Genomic DNA, 22,263 nt, shown 5'->3' with positions numbered 1-22,263 from the left:
TCTTCAAAATAAGTCTCCAAATCTCATGTTTCCACCCATGTTACACATACATACACGGTGGAACCATTTTATGAACTGTTGGCAACACCAATCCTCTCCATGTGTCTTCTAGCCAATGTTTTCTAACTAAGGGAAGCAGAGAGGCTGCCATTCTATTTAATATTTTGGATGTGACACTGATTTGATTTTTCATTGTCATTTCAGCCATGAAGCTAACACAGGTGGTTGAGACTCTTGTGAGGAGCCATCCATGCCCAGCTTAGCTAAAGTGTACCCTTCATGTGGATGAGTATTAGAGGTGATTAATAAAAGTAATAAAATAATCCTCTTTGTACATACAGAAATAGTAACTAATATCTTTGGTATACAACTTACAATGTTTGGAAAAGAAAACCAGGTAAGACTCCACCTTGTTAAATTTACTTGAAAACAGAGGAAGCTACAAGTCACATAATTTACAATAGATATTAAATAAACTACAGAAAGAATGATGAAGATTTACAGACATTTAATCAAGTGAATGATTTTAATTCATTAAGACCCTTCCATGTCCCTGAACTATGTTCCACTAACTTGAAAACATGCTACAGTAAACACATATATTTGGTTTCTTCAGTCTTGGCGATATCTTATACAAAGATGAAACCAATGAACAATAAATTAGCATCATAATTGTCTACAGTTGAAACTATGATATACAATATAAATAAACTATTCAAAAGCCAGAAACATTTATGAAAAAATTAAGAGACTAGGAGACACTTTTTTTTTTACAGTTTCTACAAGTGATTGTGCCGCCATAATCTCAAAAAAAATTAAAGTCTAAATGAGATTCCCGTTTTTGATTTTAGTGTCTCACGACATACAATAATTAAGTACTGTTCAAAATAATTACCAATCAGAAAAATAACATTAAGGAAATTACTGCTTTTGCTATTTTGTAATATCACAGTTCCCCCCCCCCCACAGGACCTAAAGAATGTAAACACTATGTTTTATTTGACTTTAAAAGCATTAATACTTTATTTCAAACAAATATTGATCCACAACTGCACAGCTACCTTCTAGAATGGTGAAATAAGGCAAGACTTCCATTTCTGTGGCATTACACATTAATAATACTGATATCGTCGTTTGGAGAGGTTTGTTTGCAATTGTTTGTCCTCCAATATTTGTTCTACAGCAGACTTTGGTCTATGACTTAGAAAGGTCAATATCACTCTCTTCTTCTCTCTTTTTGGGAAGATTTGAATTACCATGATATCTCTCCAGGCAATAGGTAAAAATCATCCTTTCCACTCCATGTTTAAGAGATATTCAATCACAACAGGAATAAGCCTTGAGTCAATCAATTTATCACCTCACTCTTTCTTTTCCTTTTGCATAGCTTAACATGCTTCCATTTTGTTTTGAACTGTATAGGAACTGTGACTACTTGACATTCCAGAAAAATATGCTTAGTGTTTTATTTTCTCAATGGATGACAACTTTGATGGTTAAAAAACTGATGGATGGAACCTACCAAGCCATTTAGCCAGAAATTTTTTATGAAATCCAGCAATGCCAAAGCCACATTTCAACAACAGTAGCAGAAAGAAGGTCTAACTTGCTTTAGCTATGGAGGATTTATTCTAAAAGTTTGTAGTCATCACCCTTAATATTAATTAATGCTCATATAAGTAAGACTAGAAGAGAGATAGTGCCTGCTTTTTTTTTTTTTAACGTTATGGACACGGAACAAAACAAACTTCAGAACATGTTTAAAATGGCAAGCTAACATATTAATAGGCTGTTCTTATTAGTTGTTTGCAGGTCTAAGACACAGACATTCAAAATTAGGCTCTTCAAGATTTGGTGGAGCTACAGCTGGGTGTGACTGAGCACAGGTTCATAGTACAGATTCCATGATCACAGGGACAGAAGGTGCTAGGTCCTTGAAAGGAAGAGGGAGGGTTATCGTAGGTGCAGCTGATGCATTCTTGACAATTGTTTTCAGTTCAGCTTTAGTTTGGAGGAATTCTGTGAGCTCAAATCCCCCACTGTAGAGGCCTAATTAATCACACCAAGAGTTCCTAAATTTCTTCATAGTGGAGATCAGTTTAAATATACAAGCATTGTTTTGTCATTTTTTTATTCTGATATGGTGGTGTCAACCATCTGTGAGTTCAATCTCTCCGTCACAATGTCTTTTGTATGGAATCCTTTGGGGATGTGAAACATTTGATTCACAGTTTGCAATACAAATACCCTGATACATCATTTATTTGCATTAAGTATTTGATTATTATGCCTTTTAAAATTCAATATCTTTAAACCAAGTTTTTAATCAGTGTTGCTTGGAGCAGTTTAGAGTATTTCTTTTTCTTTCCCCTCTCCAATCTCTTTTTGTTTTGAAAGCTGAGCTCTTAGGAGTTATAACTTAGGCTCTTTTTGCATGCAACATTTCAATGAGGAGGTTATTATAGGGCACATCCCCATTCAGGTGTTTGTAGTAGAGGTATTCTTCAGCCTGCATGCTGATGGCCCGGATTTCGGGGAGTCGGAGAAGTAGTTGCCCAAATTTCTCTGTTTGCTGCGGGTAGTTGCACATTGTGTAGTCCAGCAGGGCGGCATTGACTTGTTCCTGGACACCTTCCACAAGCTGGAAGTTCTCAAGGTTTTTGACATCTGAGTTTAAACAAAAAAAAAGGAGAAACATTTCAATTGCATTTTAATTCATGTTTACTAAAGCTGTGTATTCAATTAATGAATGCATTTCCCCTTGACATATAATGTACTTTTGAGTGCTGCTGAATATGCTGAGAGCACACTCACCAAGCTTCCCAGCAAAAGGAACACAAAAGAGCTTTAGAAGAATGTCTTGTTGAAATTCTGCATATACCTCAAATCAATTAGACACCAATGGATTTTGAGCAAGGTCAACTCTTTTCATATCTTACAGAAGGAAAGATTTGAGGATTCCTAAAGTGGAGGGATCATAATATATTGCCAGCAAATGAGTCCCTAGAGAAAGACCTATCTTAACCCAGTATATTACACAATTCATATAATTCTGTATTAATTTTTCTGACCCAAGGTGAAATCTGTGTCCAGGGTATGATGTAGTTAATTCTAATAAAAAGTGACAGGGTTCTTGTTTCTGTTTGACATTTTCTAAATGATTCTGAAAGCCTTTGACTTGTCTAGCCTATGTTAATGAACCATCTGGTACACTCCAGTGACTGCCAACGGAATGTTCGCTACTGGGAACTTGCTAAAATATATATCTTGGTGACTAATGATCTTTATAAAATGAGAGCCTTGTCCTTTAGGCAGAATCCAAGCCAGGATGGTTGGTGCCCTTTAACCTGAATGTGGTTTCTAAATTTGGATGCTTCGATTTTATTTTTCCTCCTGGTCCTGCGTCACTCGTAGCGAGAAGAGGGACTCAGGCAATTCATTCTGCATAAGTCTGGTGAGCACCCACAGTTGTTGTAAGGCATCTGCCTTAGAGGTTCCCATAAATACAGAATAAGAAAGAAACACAAAGTCAAAAGACAGACTGCCATACAAATACACACACACAGATAATGTGCAAGGGAACATGGTATATTGGAATTTCTCTTTGGAGTCTATTTATGTTAACTGTACAACTTTTAGACAATGTGTATATAGTTGTTGTTATTAGGTGCTGTTGAGTTGGCTCTAACCCATAGCGACCCTATGTACAACAGAATGAAACACTGCCTGGTCCTGTGTATATAGAAACTCCTGGAAAAAATACACAGATATGTGTACATATTTACATATACTCATGCTCAGAAAGTAAACAGATACAGCCCCCCACCCCATTTTATTTTCTAATTGGCCAAAAATAAATAAGAAAGAGCAAAGACTGGCTGATTCTGGAGTAAACAATGCAATATACTATGACTAAAAGTTTAAATCTGTTACTCAGTTGATGATTACCATAGTAACTCATATCCAGAATTTTGGGTACTAAGTGAGTTTGTTTTTGATTTTATGTGGTATTAAACTTATACCACCCTGTACATATATGTAAGGACCTCTGGTGGTGTAGTGGATAAGGTGATCGTGATCAATTGCTAACCAGAAGGTTGGCAGTTCAAACCTACCAGATATTCTGTGGGAGGAAGATGAGGCAATCTACTTTCATAAAGATTTACAGGTTTGGAAAGTCAACAGGGGTCACTGTGAATCAGAATCGACTCAATGGCAGTGAGTTTGGTTTTTTTGGTACATATATGTGCACGCCCATTCTGGTATCTCTAAATGCACTGACAATGAGATTGCTTTGCTTTTGCTGTTGACATGTGCCCTGTATGATTCCACTCGTTACATTTTAGGTCATAACTTTGCATTAATATGCTTTCTCTTTCCCATCCCCAAGTCTCTGCCACAAATTAAAAACAAGATGGAATTAGTACTAAAATAAATGTGTAGTGTGAGGGTAGGATACAACATCTATTTCAAAGTGGGATGGGAGAACCAACAAATGTTTGATTCCTTATTAATGAGATGTACACAGACACACACTGTCAGGAGCTCTGCATCTTCTTGTGGCATTTAAATTGGGAGCCAATTTGGTGTTGACTTGATGTTTTATAAATGGGGACACTTTATAGTTAATAATAAAGCATTTTCCACACCTTATTTAAAATATTTAAAATTATTTTAATTATTTAAAAAATATTTATAAATGTGAATATGAATCCACAGTTATACTCAGTTCATATAATAAAATGTAAACAATAAGGAAATACAGTTGATCCCTAATATGCACCTTCCTTATTTGGAAACTCACCTATTAGCTAAAATGTATTGGTATTGTGTTGTTACGTGCTGTCAAAGTCAATTCTGACTTATAGAGACCTAATAGGACAGGGTAGAACTGTCCCAGGGTTCCTTTGCTGTAACATGAGCAGATTGCCAGCTTTTCTCCTGTGGAGCCACTCGTGGGTTTGAACCATGGATCTTTTAGTTAGTAGTCAAGCTTAACCATTGCACCACCAAGACTGCTTTAAAATTTATTAAAACCCACTGCCATCGAGCAATTCCAACAATGATCGTATAGGACAGGATTGAACTGCCCCATAGGGTTTCAAAGGCTGTAAATCTTCACAGAAGTAGACTACCTCACCTTTATCCTATAGATCAGCTGGTGAGTTCGAACCACCAATCTTTGGGTTAGCTGCTGAATGCTTTAACAACTGTGCCATCAGAGCCCCCAAATCAGTAACTGTGGTGCTTTTGCAGTCATTTGTGGATATGCACAATATGTGAAAATTTGAGTTGCCTGACATGCTTGTTCCCAGCTGAAGTCACACATGAGGATGCCCCACTTTGTTGTTATACAGTAGAGACAAGAATACTCAATTCTCTCTTATCACAGGGTTAGGTTCCAGAGGCCAGGGAATTATGCAAAAGTTACCGTTATTCAAAAATGAAAGATGACCACATCAGATCAGAAAATGGAGAATGACTATATCATTACTTACGTGCCAAATTACGTTATTACCTAACTGTCAATCAATGGAGAATCGTGGCCTACCCAAGTTGACGGGAGTTCTGGTGGCGTAGTGCCTAAGGCATTTGACTGCTAACCAGAAGGCTAGCGGTTCAAACCCACCATCAGTCAGTCCTTGGAAGGAAGGTTGGGCAATCTATTTCCATAGTGATATCACCTCAGAAACCCAAGGAGGGGTTGCTATGAGTTGGATCTGACTCGACAGCAGTGCGGTACATTGCGTTTTACCCAAGTTGACACATGACCTTAACCATCAAAACCAGTGTTACTTCACCTCACACCTCAGCACTCATCACTGTCAGACACAGGTTGTTAATGTGCAAAATAGTCACAAAGTAGATCTTTTTACTGTTGTCTTATATGTGAAATGTCAGATAACGAGATTGTTCGTAAGTGAGGAGTACCAAAAAAAAAACACAAAACACCGAACCTGCTGCCATTGAGTCAGATCTGACTCATAGTGACCCTTCCTTGGGTTTCCGAGGTGGTATCACTACCAAAGTAGATTGAACCTTACTTCCAAGGAGTGGCTAGTGGATTTGAACCGCCAGCCTTCTGGTTAGCAGTCAAGTGCCTTAGGCACTATGCCACCAGAGCTCCCCTAAGTGAGGAGTAGGTATAGCCTTTTTGCAATTTAGTGCCACGTTGTTTGCATTTTTGTGTTTTGCTGGTGATTTTGCTGTTTAAAACAGCCTCAAGTGCAATGCTGAAGTCCCGTTCCTAGGTGCAAAAAGGCTGTTCTGTACCTTACAGAGAAAAATACTTGAGTTAGATAAGCTTCATTCAGGCATGAGTTACAGCGCTGTTGGCTTTGAACTCACTGTTAATAAATCAACAATATATACGAAATAAGTTGTCTTTAAACAAAAAACAAGGTTCCTGGGTGGTGCAAACGGTTTGAGCTCAACTACTAACCAAAAGATTGGCAGTTTGAATCCACCTAGCAGCTCCATGAATAAAGGCTTAACAATCAGCTTCTGCAAAAATTATAGTCAAGAAGATCCTATGGACCTTAGGTCCATTTTGTAAGACATGGGGTTGCCATAAATCAGAGTGAACGAGACAGCAGGGGTTTTTGGTTTGGTTTTGGAAACCGAAACACATATGGAACGATGTTGTGACCACAGGCTCATGGGAATGTAACCCAGTATCTTCCCCTAAGAGCAATAGCTCACTATTTGCTAATTTGGTGTTTGCAGTGATTTTATAGACCATTACTAGTGTGAATAATGAGAATGGACTGTATATACTTTCAATATGTTATATCTTGATATACAACAGAGAAATCTATGTTAGTGTTAGATTTGTCTTTTAACACCTGTTATACTTTCAGAGGTCTACATTCTAGCTATGAATATATGTCCTTCACAGAGAACATATATGCCTTCATGGCATAAGGCCAATATGTTTTAAAATAACTCATTTTCCTGTACACCCATGTTCCTTGCAGCATTATTCAAGATAGCCAAAAGGAAGAACCAACCAAAATGTCAACAGATGAATCAACAGATTATTAGGTAAACAAATAGGGCATATACATACAATGAGATGTTATTCTTCCTGAAGTCCTGATACATGCTACAACATGGATAAACTTGGAAAACATTATACTGAGTAAAATAAGCTAGACATAAAAAGACAAATATTGTGTGATTCCACTTATATGAAATATCTGGAATAGGCAAATGTATAGAGACCAAAGGAGATTAGTAGTTAACCTGGGGCTGGGGCATGGGAGGGGGTTGGGATAGAGAGTTATTGCTTAATGGGTACAGAGTTTCTGTTTGGGGTGATGGAAAAGTTTTGTAAACAAATAGTGGTGATGGTATACAACACTGTGAATATAATTAATGCTACCAAATTATACACTTAGTGGTTAAAATGGCAAGTTAGGAAAAAATAAAGCTTATCTGGAACCTGACCAATTAGAAAACAGAAGTGAACTTGCTCTTTTACACATGATGAGAAAATTGCAAAAGAAAACAAGCAATATCCAGTGTTACAGTGATTTAAACATATTTTTAAAAATTTGAAATGGTATATTATTTTATGCCACAGTGAAAGATATTCTCAAAAACAAGAGAAAGTTAACAATAGTCACAGAGATTAATAGGGAGGTTGTAGGAATTTGCACAGTATAAAATGTAAGATAAATGAATAATAGTCTTTTTAGAAAATTGTATTTGAAACTTTCCTTTTTATGATAAATGTATTTTTTGAGAACTGAGTTTAACATTCTGTGATAAATTATGCCACTCTGTTGAAAAAAAAAGACAGAAAGAACCAACTACCAATAAACATGAAATGAAGGACAGGTCTTAAGTTGTGGTTTATTTGCTTACTAATATTATAGAGTGCTCATCTAAAATTTTCAGGACAGCATTTGCTGGACAATTTCTGGGAATACTGGTCCTAACTTTCCTCTGAAAGTTTAAAAATAAATGCATTTTTCCTTCTAGAAGGAAAATAGAGCTTAGCAGAGTTGAATTCACACAACTGAATTAAATTCTCCATGAAATTATTTTGCTATGGATTTGTCATTAGATACATATATTTGTTGCATTGTTAATTGCCTCAGAGGTACTTACCTGTTTCTCTGTCTACACAGGCAATTTGTAATTTGTTGGCAATGACTCTGATATTTAGGTGGTAAGATTTTAATAAGAAAAATAATTTTTTTTAATTGAATTACATATGCAGGCCAAGTATTTGTTGGACCACTATTTTCAGCTACATTTTCCACTCTGCATTTCCACACAGCTTTAACTGTCCATTTTCACATCTAGAGTGTAAGCTCCTTGGGGTTATGACTGTGTATTAGTCAAGGATTTCCCAGCAAATGCACCAATCCATGTTTGTTTTCTATCGTTTGTCCGTCCAAGACAGATATAATTGTGTAATAAGTTGCTACATCTTCTCTAAGTCTCTAATAAGCCAATTTCTATTATTTCTAAATTAGAAAACAATTTTCAAAAATTTTGATTGATACAATAGATTTCTCCCTGAAAAGAAACGTGTTAAATGGAGTAATGTTTTCAATTCAAATACTCCTGTGTCAATCTAAGTAATCAAGGCTAATTTACATGTTTTGCAAATGCGCTTTTCACTGCTCAGTTTTGCTATGGGGAGTGGGGGAAATGTATCTGCATTCTCACCAGGAATCAGAACTCTGGGATCCTGTGTCTTCAGGATTTGGAGCTGACAAGACTTTGGTTTTCCCGCTATAGTCTAAAAGATTCACAAAGATCTAAAACTGACACGGAAGATAAGTGCCAAAATACAGTAACACCACCTCTCAGAAGACTTGTAGTTTTCTCTCTTTTGAGTGGTTCATTTTTATTTACTTTTTAGGAGGAGTTCAGAAAGATATTTTAAGTGCAATGCCATGCTGCTCATGGAATTTGCTTTTGTGCTAATTTATGTCCTTTAAAGAAAACTAAGGAGCTCTGGTAGCATAGTGCCTAAGGCACTTGAATGCTAACCAGAGGCTGGTGGTTCAAACCCACCAGCCACTCCTTGAGAGGAAGATGGGGCAATCTACTTCCCTAGTGATATTGCCTTGGAAACCCAAGGAGGGGTCGCTATGAGTCGGGTCTGACTTGAGGCAAACAACAACAAAATGAAAACTAAAGATACATTTAAATAACAATTTAAAATCTTAAGCATTTTCTCTAGATTGCCCCTCTACAAAACAAGCCCTATTTCACATCAAATAATGAATGATTGCTGACATATTTGGTAGTCTTAACCCATCTGTAGCAGGAGTTGGAAATTCACAAATAAATGGATACTGTAGTGTGACAACAAAACAAAGCCCATTGCCATCAAGTTGATTCTAACTCATGGTAACCCCATGTATTACAACATAGAACTGCTCCATAGGGTTTTCTTGGCTGTAATCTCTATGGAAGCTGATCACCAGGTCTTTCTTCTGCAGTGCTGTTGGGTGGATTTGAACAGCCAACTTTTAGGTTAGCAGTTGAATGCAAACTATTTAGGCCACACAGATACCAGGATGTTATGAAATAAGAAATCATAAAATCTGCAAGAAGTATTACATGTTCTGCAGTGTTCAGAAATATATATTTTTGAGATTTGCTGTTCAATTCCCATATTAAAATAGCATTGTACCACATGTGGGTTTTAGAAGGAGACCCTTAGTTGGAGGAGAAGAGATTGATACCAAAATTGAGCAGAGATTTGAGACCAAAATTCCCACCAATTTTTGTGTGGTGTTTGACGCCAGATCATAAAGTCTCCGGCATATGGCATGCTGTGGGCTCCTTTGAAATGTATGTAAGCTGCCTTTTAATACAAGTTAAAAATACGAGTTAATAAACCTTATCATTACAAATTCTGAGTTGGAAATTGTGTGTAAACAGAGACAGGCATCCCCAACCCTTTCTCTATAGCCTTTAAATTTTGATGACTGGCAACAGCATTTTGTGCTTCTCCTCTAAGTATCCATCTCTTATCATCTATTCTACTTTATTCACTCAGGGACTAATTACCAACTTTTTATATGAAACAGCATTACTATAAGCTCACAGTGGGGTGCTCAGATTTTTTTTCATCCTTATTGGAAAGTGAACCCTTAGGTCTTCTTGAATACATTATAGCACTGGCTTTTCGGTCCTACACAGAATTCAGGCTTTCTCTGAAGGAGAAGATCCCTGGTACCTCCCAGGTTCCTCCCTGGTACCTGCTGCAGTGGCATAGCCTGAGAACCTTCCCATTCAACACACTCTTATCAGACAGAGATGAGTCTTTTCCTGAGCAGGGGGAAGGAGGGCACAATGTGGTGTGTTTGTCATTTATTGAAAAGATAATCATTTTTGTTAATTTTCCACAAGTGGGAAAGAAAATCTCATCTTGCTACTAAAAAAGGTACAAAAATGGGAAAAGTACTTTTCTCTGAGGCTTTTGGAAGGATGACATACTGCAGGGTGGCACACACCTAGGCCTCAGAGAAGATCCTTTCATTTGATAAGCCAGGAAAGGAAAAAGGAAGACCGGAATTTTCTTAAGGAACTAATTTTTAAAAGGACTAAATTCTAATAAATTGTATGCATAATCCTTTAGTAACTGGTGTGCTAGGTTTTTTTTTTTTTTTTTATATTGACAAAATTTACTTAATAAATAAGCAATGTAAAGACAGGATCTATTCAGTGTTGATGCCTACAGTTAGACTCCATCCTCAGTTTCCAGCAAAACCTGAAACTCAAGACTTTAAATTCATGCCTAGAAATCCTTTATGAAAATGTGTGTGTGCTGAAAATGCAGGAAGAAAAGACACAATCTCTGTATTATGAAGCTCATTTAATGTGATCCAAATAAGCAGTGGGTGCCCCAGGGCACACAGGGTGGACACCTAACCCAGGGCCCAGGGGATAAGAAGCGTTCCTGGGAGAGGTGACATCAGAGAGGAGTTTTGAAAAATGAATCAGAGCGAGCCGAGCAACAGATGGTGGAAAAGGCATCCTGGCAGACAGTTCTATATACTACAAAGACCCAGAGAAGGAGAGAACAGGGAGGTACTTGGAACACAGCTACGCAGCTCAACTTGGCGGGAGAAGGCAAGGAATAGGGCAAGATAAGGATGGAACATAAAGTTCAAGGCTGTGCAGGGCTTTGAAGTCAGAGTCTGGATTTTGTACTGAAAGCCATGCAGAATCACTGGAACATTTTAAGAAAGAAGGAAATGATCCAATTTCTGATTTAGAAAGAGTACTCTTGCCAGAACTGCAGAGAAGGGATTGGTGTGTGTGGGAGGGGGAGCAGTGGCAGACTCCTGTAGGGAGAATAGTTAGGAATCTGTCACCTGAAATAAAGGTGAGAAATACAGCAGGACCATGGCAGTGGGGGTGGACTTGGAAGGCATCCAGATAAATTGACTCAACAGGGCTTGAAGACCTTGGATTAACTGGGAATAAGAGAAAGCAGAGGCCCTGGATGACTTTCCGGCATCTGTCAAGGGAGGAAGTTGGTGGCTATCATTAAGGAAGAGAAGAAAGAGCAGACTGGAGGTGAAGCATTTAATGAGTATAGTTATAGCCATGTTGAGTTTAAGGGGCATATTCAGTAGAGATGTCCAGAAAATTACTGGAAATGAGGGTTTAAAACTCAAAAGAGGCCTGGGCTGGAAGCCTAAATTTAAGATTCATTACTGAAATCCTGGGAGTTGTGAGAATGTGTAGAGAGGCAAGAGAAGGGGCCTTATGGGTGGCCTCTGCAGAAGGCTAATTTATAAAGGAATCCTATCTGCAGAAGGTATTATAAGTATTATGTAATTAATAATCAGAGGTTTCTGAAGATTACAAAGTTATCAAGTGACACCCAGGGAATGAGGAAGGAACTAACATTTATCAAGTACCAGTCAACATGTGAAAGATTATTTACATTAATTTTTTTCCATTTACTCCACAGAATCCTATGGGGAAGGTATTATTTTTCCCATTATCCTGATGAAGATCTGGGGTTTCACCTCTAGTAAGAAACTGATCCTGCATTTGAACAGGCCTTTGACTATCCTCCACAAGACCTCCCCTGGGAAAATGGGGACCTGAGCCATTCGGAGCTCATGATTTTTAAGTCCTAGAACATCTTCCTTTGTGTCACAACCTGCAAGGCAAGCTTCTGCTGCCTGCTGTGGGGGTGGAGGCAGGGGAAGATGTGCTAGTGAATCAAATAGTTCAGTTTCTAAAGGGTCTTATAACATGCAAGTGAACAATTTCCAGAGAATTTGAATGAAATAATATACTACTAATATTTATGTTTGCCTTTAACACCTTAATTTTTGATGATTTTTGAAGGGGCTTTAGCATCTTAAGTGCCATATGTCATTATTATAGATAGCAGGCACAACCGAGATGGATCACAGTCTATTGTCAGAGATGCTTTCCTAGTGGCTTCTCTGGGCAATCCCCCCACCATCCAGCCTTTCCACTTGAACTATACAGGTGCTGGGGATACAAAAAGAAGAGTTTCTCCATTTTTGCCTGCTGTAACATTTTGCTTAGAAAAAGGGGTCCCATTGTTTAAGAAACGTTTGAAAAACACATGATCTTAAGGTACATTAATGATGCTAAAGGGACTAGTGGTCTAATCCAGTCCCAGTGACCAGCGCCACACAACTGAGGAAATCCCTCAGCCACTCTAAGCCTGTTTTCCAAAGGCAAAACAGGGGAAATAACTCTCTTATTTCTTAGCACCACTTCAAAGTAAAATCATAGTCTAACTATGAGCAGTTATTGTTGTTGAGTGCCATTGAGTTGGTTCCAACTTATAGTGACCCCATGCAACACAGTAGAAAACTCCATGTGGTTTTCTAGGCTATTACCTTTTTTAAAAAAAACAAAACAAAACAAAAAACTTTGTATTGTGATTTGGGTGAAAGTTTATAGAGCAAATTTCGTTTTTCATACAGCAGCTCACATATACTTTGTCTCATGACATTGACTATAATTTCCCACAATGCAACAGCTCCCCTCCCACTTCCTCCCCATAGTTCCCTGTGTCCTTCCCTCCCATGCACTCCTGTCCCCTGAGCTGTCTCCCTGTGCATACACAACCCTTCTATTCGCCCGATTGATCTCTCCAAGGAGTGTTCAGCTCATAAACCTGTCTTTTGTTTGGCTGGAAGCCACAGGAGTGGGTTCAATTCCAGACCATGAAGGGCAGCTAAGGGCCATAGTCTCAGGGGTACCACCAGGCTCTATCAGACCAGCAAACCTGGTCCTTTTTTTTTTTTTTTTTTTTTTTTTAATGATTTTGGTTTTGTTCCACATTGTTCTCCCACTCTATCCAGGATCTCCTACATAGATCCCCCTCTGAGTGGTTGACAGTAGTAGCCGGGCACCATCTAGTTTTCTGGTCTCATTGTCATACAGGTTGAGGATTGCATGGTATACCAGTCACTTGGACTAATTTTTTTCCATGCATCTTTGGTCTTCTTCATTCATCTTTGCTCTGGACGAGGATGGATCCATTGTTGCATCTAGATGGCTGCTTGCAAGCTTCTAAGACCCCAGTCACTACTCATCTAGGCTGTAATCTTTATGGAAGCAGATCACCAGGTCTTTTCTCCCATGGAGCCACTGGTGGGTTCAAACTGCCAACCATTCAGTTAACAGCAGAGCACTTAACCATTGCACCACCAGGGCACCTTTAAAATGTAAACGTATTGTACTCACATGGCATTAATGTTCTAATAGTGTTGATGAAATTTGGAGATTTTACATTTTTATATACAGCTGGAAGCTGATTTTCCTAAACAAATCTGATCATTTTCCCTGCCACGGAGTTTCATGGATAACAGAACCGCTGATGGTGCAGTTTTTCAAAATTAATGGAAAGCACAGTGAATACTTGTAAGTTTACCCAAAGAATGCTCATGAAGACATGACCAATTCTTAAGTTTCAACCAAAGGCTTTTCCCAATCTATTATGAATTTCAAAGACTAATTGTCCAAGCCATTCGTGACACTTGCACAAAATGGTGCCAGTATAGTGTTTAACATAGGACCCAGAAAAGTCAAGGCTCAGGAAATTGCAATGCATGAAAAATGTCACCTGTAGTCATGTCTGCCCCTTTGTCAATGGCACATTCAAATTATGTAACCTCCAAGCAGCAGTTGACGACTGGAAAGAACATTCCTCACTAATTAAATATCTTCATTTTCTATCTTAGTCCAGTCTCTAATTGGAAGGTCATGGGCAAGTCACCACTTTGAGTTTCAATGTTCCTCATTTTTAAACTGCAAGAATTGAACATCTCTACTGTCTCTCACAACCTTAACATTCTACTTCTTTATGATAATGAGTCAAAGTTTTGAAAGGAGGGCTTTACTGGATTCACACTGACAACAGAGAAAGAGGTACAGGCACTTAGTGACCTGCCTTCACCCGTTGGCCCATCATCACCTCCTTTTTCACTTAACTGTCTGGACTTCAATTCTCAAAGATGGTATTTGGCTTCAATTATAAATTATTTTGAATTTTGGTTATATAGAGTTATGATTTGACATGATGTGGCATATGAAAAAAGCAATTCAATTAATTTACATTAAAGTAGCCCCCCTCTTTTACAGGGAACCATATAGCTTTTGCATGTTCAAAGCCTCCAGAAGTTTTAATGCCAGCTAGTGTGCGAAGCTTGCGAAAGGTTCAAAGCCAGCTTGCATGTGATGATATGTCAGACATCTTGTCTATGCGCACCCAGAATATACAAATGGCATCACTTAAATACTTTGGGTGAAACAGTATTTCAGAAGTTTACATACATTTCCATCTCAGAATAAAACTGAACCCCTTATCATACTCAAACCTTGAGACCACATCTCTTTGCCTCACTCCCTCCTCTTTAGACACTCTGTTTTCTTACAAACACCAAGCTCGTTCCTGTTTGGGGCCCTCATACTTGTTGCTCTCTTGTTAAGATGCTTCTTCCCGTATTTGTGTAGGACTCACTTCCTCACTTCACTCTATTCTCTGCTTAAATATCATCTCCTCAAAGAAGCCTTTGCTAAAGAAGCTCTGCTTACTCCCAAGTCACTCTCTGTCCTCTCATCCTGCCTTATTTTACTTTAGAATTTTCTTTAAAAATATACATTGAATAGATAAATAGTATATGATCCCATTTACATGAAATATCTAGAATAGATGAATGCATAAACAGAAGGTTATTAATGGTTACCAGAGACTGGGGCCAGAGGGGGAGGGAGTCAACGTTTAACAGGATCTGAATTTCTGTTTAAGGTGATAAGATTTTGGAAATAAATAGTGGTAAAGGCTGCACAACATAGTCAATGTAATTAATGTCACTGAATTGCATACTTAGAAAGGATTAAAGTGGCAAATTTTGAAATACATTTTACCACAATAAAATTTTTTAAAATATGTAATTATATATATATATATATATACGTTATTGCATGTAATTACATTTAGACTATATGTAAGTTATTAAATATAGTAGAAGAGTACTCATGAACCTACTACCCATTAGAAGAACCATACTATTATCAACACCCTTGAGACTCCCTGTGTGTTCCTCCCAATAGCCAATCCCAGGCATCCCAAAGGTGACTACTATCCTGAACTTTCTGTATCCTGTTCTCCTGTATATCTAAATTACACATTCTCATTATTGTTTGCTTTTGACTCACTTTACACTGTATATTCATTTGTCCAATTTTAAAAATTGCATCTCACCCCCACTAGTATGTAAGCTATGAAGGCAGGGACTTTGTCTTATTTGTAGCTGCATCCCCAGCACCTAGACCAGTATTCAGCACAGAGGAGAACCTTCATAAACATGAGCAGAATGAGGGAACAAACTGCTTGATTAAACCCTAAACCCAAATCTTTTCATTTTCTCTTTGCCCTGGAAATGCTGCTAACCTTCCATATTAAATTCATGGCAGACTTCACTTTTATCTTATGTAGAACTGTTTTGTAACAATGTGGTAGTTAAATTTGTATGTCAACTTGGCTGGGCCTGGTTGAGTAGCTGGGCAGCTGGTGGTAGTTACTCCCCATGATGAAACTGGCAATCAACTCCATGGTGGGCTCTACCACAAGCAGCTGAGTAGCTGCATTTGGGATGTGGTTTGCTTCCCGTATATAAGGAGAAGCCTTGGGGATAGTCTCTAGTTTATGGCACACTTGAACTCTGCACATAGCCAAATCGTTATTCAGCAGCCTGTCATGTTCTCCCGACCTTGGGACTTACAATGGACTTGAATTAATGGCCTGCCACGTGGTTTGGTAATATCATGACTGTGCCATTTTATTTGTTACTTCAGTGGGCCGGGAGCAAGAGGCAGAGCTGAAGCCCAAGGTCAAGGGGCTATCACCCAGCCCCTAGAGCCTGACGCTTGGAACTCAGACTTCTAGCCTCCCGAACTGGAAGAGAATAAACTCCTGTTTAAGCCATCCTATTTGTGGTATTTTCTTGTCAGAGCAGCACTAGGTAACCAAAACAAACAGTAAGCAAAAGGCACAGATTTCCTATATTGTCCTTTCTTGGAAAAAGATTCAAATAGGAATTTAGCCAAGTAGAATTCTTCGGACTTTTGTCCATGTGGAACATTTTCTTTACCATGTTCTACATCTGAAGGCAGCAGAGTAGGATTTTATTAAGTTCTGTATATACAGCTGCTTACTGGACATATTCACCTGGATGATGGGCACCTCAAACTTTCCAGGTGTAAAACTGAACTCAGTTTCTCCAATTTTCTGCCTTTTCCTTCTCCTGTTCTTCTTATACTAATTAATGGACTATTATTATAGAAAAGGATCATCCAGTTATCCAATGTTTACCTAGGAGCTCAAGCCAGAGACCTACTATCATTCTCTATTTCTCTTTCTCTCTTCTAATCCTCTCATCACCAAATCTTGAATTTGACCCTTACTGCCCATCACCACCACCATAACTTGCCTCTATTTACTTCAACAGCTTCCTAATTGGTCTTGATCCTCTAACATGGGCAGAGTGATATTTTTAAATGCAAATCTGATTATGTCCTCAAGTATTGATGGCCAGTTAACAGCCAAAACAACCACCTTCTGCTTAAAATCCTTAAATGGTTCTTTAGTAATCTTAGGTTGAAGGTTACCACCTTGCCTCTATCTGGCTTTTTTAATCTCTCCAACTTTATTTTTCACCTACTACTGACCCACCAACTTCTTTCAATTTCTTAAATGTTCTTGAGTCCCGCTGTTCCCTCTGTCTGGAACTTTCTTTCCCTCACCTTCATTTGGGTAACTCCACCTCAGTGCCGACATCAGTACTTCTAGGAAGCCTCCCCACCCCATTCTCCTGTTGGGATTCTATTACTGTTGTTAGCTGCTGCAGAGTCAGCCCCAACTAATCCCCCCCCCCCATGCACATGGAACCATCCCCATGATTGGCTGTGAATTGGAACACGGTGATCCATAGGGTTCCCAATGACTGATTTTGGGGAGTAGATTGTCAGACTTTTTTCCTAGTCCATTTTGGTCTGGAAGTTCCTGGGGAGCCTGTTCAGCATCATAATAACAGGCAGCTCATAAGCTGCATTGGCCAGAAATTAAAACTAGGTGTCATGCCTGGAAGGTGAGAATTCTACCCTTGAGCTGCAGATGCCTCCTGTGATTCTGTAGTACACACATTAACCCATCACAAAGAGAATATTGGGTTATTACAAGAGCACTTGATTGTCAGTTGTAAGGACTGGGATATGTCTACCTTGTTAATGGCTCTGCTTCCCCAGGCTTAGTCTGGACAGTGCCTAGACAAAGTGGGAACCCATTTCACATCAGTTGGGTGAAAGAACATGTTCTCACATTGATTTCACACATCAGTGTTCTCCTTGCTTATGCCTGGAAAACCTTCCAAATGTTTCAAATCACATCTCCCTTGTCAAGCTTTGAAAGGAGCTCAGGTGGTGTAGTGGTTAAGGCATTTGGGTGCTAACCAAAAGGTCAGTGGTTCAAACCTATCAGTTGTTCCACAGAAAGAAGATCAGCCAGTCTGCTTCCATAAAGATTCATAGCCTTGGAAACCCAGTGGGGGTTGTTATGAGATGGAATTGACTTGATGGCAGTGATTTTTTTTTGTTTGTTTGTTTTGTTAAGTTTTATCCTGCTAGTCCAGTCATCCAGTATGCTTTGTCTCCTCTAACCATATTCTCTCAGAAAACAGAGATTCTGATTTATATTTCTTATTTCCAACATAGCACAAGTATAACACCACACATAAAAGACACCCAACACATGTAATACTTACTATTTGTGTCAAATGCATATTAATAAAAAGCCTATGCAAATTAATTTGATAAGAACATTGAACATTTTCTACATGCCAATAGTCCCAGTTATTAAAATCTTGAACACTTTTAAAGTTCTTTACCTTGTTAAATTTATAACCAATTTCAAAAATAACGGAATAGAACACATTCCCTATAATTTATCTCTAGAGAAAGTAGAATGATATGCAAAACTAAAGAAATTGAGTTTAATGAATAGGAGAAGGAGAAATATTCGGCTCATTTGATGTTATATCCCTGGTGGTCTAGTGGCTAGGATTCGGCATTCTCATTGATGTTGTGAAGTAGAATTCTGAATATTGTCAAGAAAACTTTTCTTGAGGCTCTGTGTCCATTGATCAGAGGAGCCTTGGTGGCACAGTGGTAAAGCATTCGACTTCTAAACAAAAGTATGGCAGTACAAATTTACCAGCTACTATGTGGGCTATCTGTTCCCATAAAGTTTACAGCCTTGGAAACCCAACAGGGCAGTTCTACTCTGTCTGTCCTATAGGATTGCTATGAGTTGGAATTAACTCAACAGCAACTGGTTTAATTTTTGATGCCCATTGATACTAGTTTGGGGACCACATCACCTAACTTAGACCATTTATATTTTCCCTCTGTGTAGATGTTAAAATTTGCAATTTGCTTCCCAGAATTCTTAGGGATAAAAATGAGGAGAGAAGGCTATACTAAGCTTTCAGACCATGTATCTAAACAGATTGTATGTTGTATCAATCTTATATCAGATGATATTGAAACCATATGAAAATGGATGAGAATGAAAGGTAAAAATAAGTTTCCTGGCTGGAATATACAGTAAGGGGGAGGTCAGCATAAAATGATAAATACAAAGGAAGATACTGGGAGAAGCATAAAGAGTTAAAGACAGCAAAGATAAATACTATTACATATACAATTCTGCAATAACAGTAATAATAATAATGTATGAGTGGAACATAGATACAAGCTGAACAGGTATGGGAAGGTGAATGTGATTACACCCATGAATATATATAGGTTTGACAGAGGATATTTCTACATATGTATTTATATGTGCTACAAATATACCCATGAATACAGGAGAGCATATAGGGGTAAAGTTATGAAAATGTCTCAGCTATAACCGAACACCTTGATGGAATGAGTTGCTGGGTCTGGGGGCTCAGGACCATATTTCTCAGGGAACACTAAGGTCAATTGGCATAACATAGTCCACAAAGGCAATGTTCTACACATCCAACTTTGGTGAGAAGCGACTGGGGTCTTAAAAGTTTGTGAGCATCTAAGTTATAGCTCTTGGTCTCTCCTCATCCAGTGCAAAGCAGAGTGAAGAAAATCAAAGACACATGGAAACAATTAGTCCAAGGGATTAGTGGACCACACAACCAAGAGACTAGGAGAACTAGATGGTGCCTGGCTACCACTACCAAGCATTCTGAAAGGGATGACCATAGAAGTTTCTGGATAGAGTGGGAGAAAAATGTGGGACAAAACTCAAAATAATAAAAAAGACCATGCTTAAATGGCCTGATGGAGACTAGTGGAACCTTTAAGACTGTAACTCTTAGTCACTCTTCAAGCCTAAAACTCACCTCTGTGGCTCAACTTTCAGCCAAACGATAATCAGGCTATAAGGGAGGTAAGCACTCATTAGAACTAGCAGCCATATGAGATCAAAAGGGTAGCATTTGCCCTGTGATGAAGCTCAGAGGCAGAAAGGGATAGGAATGAAGGACAAATGGAAACAGCAAATATAGAGGGAAAGTGGAAAGAGTGCTATTACATTGTGAGGATTGCAATCAATGTCATGAAAGAAAATGTGTTTGAATTATTGAATGAAAAAAAATCGGCTTTGCAAACCTTCACCCAAATCACAATGAAACATTAAAAAAAAAAAAAAAAAAAGTCTTATGCCTGGGAATTGATTGAATATCTTGGGTGAGGAAGCAGAATTAAAAGGGGCCACTCCTCGGAAGGAAGGTTGGGCAATCCTACTTCCGTAGTGATACTGCCTTGGAAACCCAAGGAGGGGTCGCTATGAGTCGGGGCCGACTCGACGGCACACAACAACAACAACAACATACCAAAAAAAAAAAAAAAAAGTCAAACCAAATTCACTGCCGTCGAATCGGATCTGACTCATAGCGACTCCTCCTTGGGTTTCTGAGACAGTATTACTATGGAAGTAGATTGCCCAACCTTCCTTCCAAGGCGTGGCTGGTGGGTTTGAACTGCCAGCCTTGTAGTTAGCAGTCAAATGTCTTAGGCACTACACCACCAAAGCTCCTAAAAGGGGTATATAGGATGAGACAATTTCTTGGTTTCCCACTAAACTTGAAATAAAGTATATTAAAAGTGGCATAATAATAAGAGCAAATGCACACGTTTGATAAAATAGGTAGCATATAACATTTCAAGTGCACGAGAATCACAGAAGTGCAGCTGCCCTGCCCGACCTCAGGAGTCCAAGTCCTTCTCCTGTTGTGAAAAAGACCATCTGTCCCCACAGAATAGGAAATGTCCACATTCATAGAAAGCAGCCCTTCCCCAGAGAAAAGCTCCTCACTCCTTTTCTTAGAGTCACGTCCTGAAACGGTTTTGGAATCATACGTTTGCATTTGATTTCCATTCAGGAACTTTTGTGGTTTTTGCAAAGTTTTATTTCTCTTAGAATAAGATAGGAGGTTCAGTTTGTTCAGGTGGCAAGTCCAGACTATGAATAAACCAATGTTATCATATGAAAGAGAATTAAACAGGCAGATCCAAGTGGGGATATATTAAGCCAAATTTAAGCTCCAGTTGGTGAATTTAGCCTGTACTACATGTCTGATTTGCCTCAGGATAAATTCAGCTTTCCAGCTAATCGAATGAGGAAAACTGCCTCAGGTATGATAAAATTTACAAGAGAGCACAGTCGAACTGTTCTTGTTAAAAATATTAGCTTAAAGGCATTCTTAGCATCTTTGGGATGAAGACTGTATTTGCATTTAATTATTTGATTTCAAACTTTTATGAATGTGGATCATTAAATATTAGCTTAGCCAATTAAAATATTATTTTGTGTGAGTGTGGTTAAAAGCCCAATCCCTCTCAACTTACTTTTCTTTGGTAGTGCCCTACAAGTATTTTTTTTAACTTACCTTCTGAGAGATTACTTAGAGAGTATGAGAGTGAGAGCGAGAGAGTGAGACAGCTAGACAGAGAGAGAGAGAGAGAGAGAGAAGGTAACATTTGAGAATACAAATGTACATTTAGTAGACAAGGTGCTATATTCAAAATAAATAGTTGAACATTTCTCCACGTTACAGTGTTAGTCTAGGAGACAAAAGATGTAGTCTTCTAGATTTCTATCCACACAATCAATACTCCTTCTTAATTCAACATTTTAAAGCAATCCTTTTCTTTTAAACTCCTCACGTTAGTCCATGGGCCACAGGGCTGTTTGGATGGCCAGGAGCTGCTTCCTGTTTTCTGGGCTTTGCTCCCCAAAGAGGACTGGGTAGAGCCTGTGGTTTTCTATCCTCTCGGTCTTAGAGGGTAGCAAGGGCCAGTAGCTCATGCTGAAAAGGGACATGGATGAAAAGGGAGGAGGATATCATGGAGAAAAGTTTATATGAAACTAATCATCAGCAGAATACCTTAAAAAACAAAACTTTTCAAAATGGACATGCTGAATAAAGATAGTCAACAAACTCTACAAAATAATCAGTTTTAGCACTCCTATTTCAATAAGAAACCTTGTAAAATGAGCCCTCTGGCAGTAAAGCCATGATGTGGTAGGTCTGGTGCCAGAAACACAGGTGTGGTCACCACTGTCCTGCTCTGCTCCTGACACCGACTCTCTTGGGTGATGTGGCACTGGAGGACAACTTTGCGCTAGCAACTTCACACTTTCTATGGAAGGTACAATTAGACGTGAATGAAGTAAAACAACTAGAGAAC

General features: G+C 38.6%; 1 protein-coding gene across 1 annotated transcript in view; it reads right to left on the bottom strand.

The window, feature by feature from the left end:
• Positions 1–2,419: 2,419 nt before the first annotated feature.
• NR5A2 (nuclear receptor subfamily 5 group A member 2) overlaps positions 2,420–22,263 on the bottom strand; it is a 207,977-nt gene continuing 188,133 nt past the window's right edge. The window contains exon 8 of the mRNA XM_007941092.2: positions 2,420–2,667. Coding sequence (XP_007939283.1) covers positions 2,420–2,667 — 248 coding nt within the window. The remainder of the gene's footprint in view (positions 2,668–22,263) is intronic.

Source organism: Orycteropus afer, unplaced genomic scaffold (assembly GCF_000298275.1).
Source record: "Orycteropus afer afer isolate SDZICR_OR568_19922 unplaced genomic scaffold, OryAfe1.0 scaffold00075, whole genome shotgun sequence".
In the NCBI taxonomy this organism is placed as follows: domain Eukaryota; kingdom Metazoa; phylum Chordata; class Mammalia; order Tubulidentata; family Orycteropodidae; genus Orycteropus; species Orycteropus afer.
Note: the sequence above shows the minus strand (reverse complement) of the source record. Positions and strands in the feature narration are given on the sequence as shown.